The sequence below is a fragment of the Adiantum capillus-veneris genome, chromosome 24, assembly GCF_014529385.1.
Source record: "Adiantum capillus-veneris isolate H3 chromosome 24, ASM1452938v2, whole genome shotgun sequence".
In the NCBI taxonomy this organism is placed as follows: Eukaryota; Viridiplantae; Streptophyta; class Polypodiopsida; order Polypodiales; family Pteridaceae; genus Adiantum; species Adiantum capillus-veneris.
In genome coordinates, this window is record NC_140954.1 from 2,396,135 (window position 1) to 2,398,129 (window position 1,995).

Here is a 1,995-nt window from a genome sequence, read left to right on the forward strand (position 1 = left end):
GAACCAGAAGCAAAACCGTGTGCCTGTGATGAATGATGGGGGGATTTTAATCCAAACATGATCGAGCTTTGAGTTGTACACAGTGGTCACATCATGAATTTGTTGTGTGTAGCCATGTGCTTGGAGCTTCTCCTCCAAGTAACGATATTGATTGTTTGTGGAATCATTGTGTACATTAAAGTCTCCCATGATGATACTCATTCGTGTAGGATGGGATTGTTGCAGCAAGGTATAGAGTTGTGTGACCAATGTGGTTGAAGATGTGTTTGGTGATTTGTAGACGCATATGATTTCCCAATCAAGGTGTTCATGAATGGCTAATATAACTTGAATGATTTCTATTCCTAGAGCTAGCAATGTTTTTGTAGAGTGGAGCTTGATGCTAGGCTTGTAGTAGATTGAAACACCTATTTTGATGTGGTGATGGACATGATGAAACTTTGGTGCAAGATCATTGGAATGATTTTTTTGCTTTGTTTCTTGGAGGCATAGAATTTCAGAACTTGTAAGATTCAAATCATCTTTGATATGTTTGAGATATTTGTGACTAGAAACGATGTTCAATGATTGAATGATATGATGTGTGCGTTTGTATGTGAATGGGAAATTTGAGCTGGATGAATCGGATTGAGAATGTGGAGGTTTGATGGATCTTTGATGTGGGAAAGAGCTGTGTAAACCAATCCATGTGAGTTTATTGATGTTGGATCAAATGCTACTATGCTCCTTGTCAAGCCTTGTGACTTATGGATAGTGCATGCATTCGCTGCTTGTATTGGAAATTGAGTTCGAGAGACAGTGTTCAATGCATTTTTACCGACTTGAAATTCTTTTGTTGTTTGAAAAATTGGTGTCCACTGAGGGCCAATGGGAATCGTATTAAGGTGCTGGTTCACATGTCGTTGTTTGGAGCCTGTTGAGGAATCAAAAAACTCTATCCATGCAATAGGACTATTAGCTCTACTATCCACAAGCTTCAAAATTCCATCTGCACCATTCACAAGGCCATCAGAAATATCAATATTGCCACCACAAAGCTTAACAATCATTCCTGCTTTAAGCTCCAACGTTGAGGACAAGCCTGCTGTGTTTTGTGGGTTGTTTGGAACAACAAGGTTTTTGGAGCAAGTTTTATGGTGGTTGTCTCTCGCATGGATTATGTATGCGTGAGTAGGCAATTCCTAAAAAACAAGCCAATTATGTGAGTCCTTCAAGTTATTGGTGAAGTATAAATGGGGTGTTGTCAATTTGTTAAAGATCTTGTTGGTATGGTTGGTATTCAAGAGCAACAAATCCTCGGTTCTGTGTTTTTCTTTGCGTATTCTATTGAGAATGGCAATGAAATCATTATCTGATTGACGCATTGTTTTTGTGAGCTCGTAGCATTTTATATGGGTGAGCTAGAATGAAGGCAAGAGAAATTGCAGAGAATCCTGTGGCTCGCTGAATATCCATCGATCTCGAACCGGGCTTGCCTGGCACAGGTCACCGCAGAAGATGACATCTAGACCACCAAATGGTTCTATGTGATTGTGCTTAATCGATCGCAACAGCCGGGTGTCTATGATACGCAAGAGTCTATTCCCAATCAAAGATGCCTCATCAAACACAACAAGCTTGAGGTTTCTATGTAGTTGTGAGAGCTCGGCAAGGCTCTCAGAAGAAAGAGAAACATTTGGTTGGAAGACAAGGGGCAAACGCAATGCTAAGTGAATCGTTGCCCCTCCAAGGTTGAAAGCTGCTTTTCCTGTATATGCCATTAACAATGTCGAGGGAAGATGAACATCTAATTCAAGGGAGGCATTGTAGTGACGAATTAAGCCTTGCACAATTGCTTGTAAAGTGAACGTTTACCCGTTCCTGCACCACCAGTCAAAAAGAGATGGATTGGTTGAGTTGGTTGCAAGTGCTTCCTAATCATAATGTCGTAAAAAAGGGAACGTTGCTCGATGTTCAACTTGGACACAAGTGAGTGATACTCCTCGTTGCATAATG

General features: G+C 40.7%; 1 protein-coding gene across 1 annotated transcript; it reads right to left on the minus strand.

The window, feature by feature from the left end:
• Positions 1–1,400: 1,400 nt before the first annotated feature.
• LOC147425833 (ATP-dependent DNA helicase PIF1-like) lies at positions 1,401–1,760 on the minus strand. The gene has a single exon (XM_086499329.1). It carries the CDS (start codon positions 1,758–1,760, stop codon positions 1,401–1,403), a length of 360 nt encoding a protein of 119 aa, XP_086355455.1.
• Between the last annotated feature and the right edge of the window lie 235 nt (positions 1,761–1,995).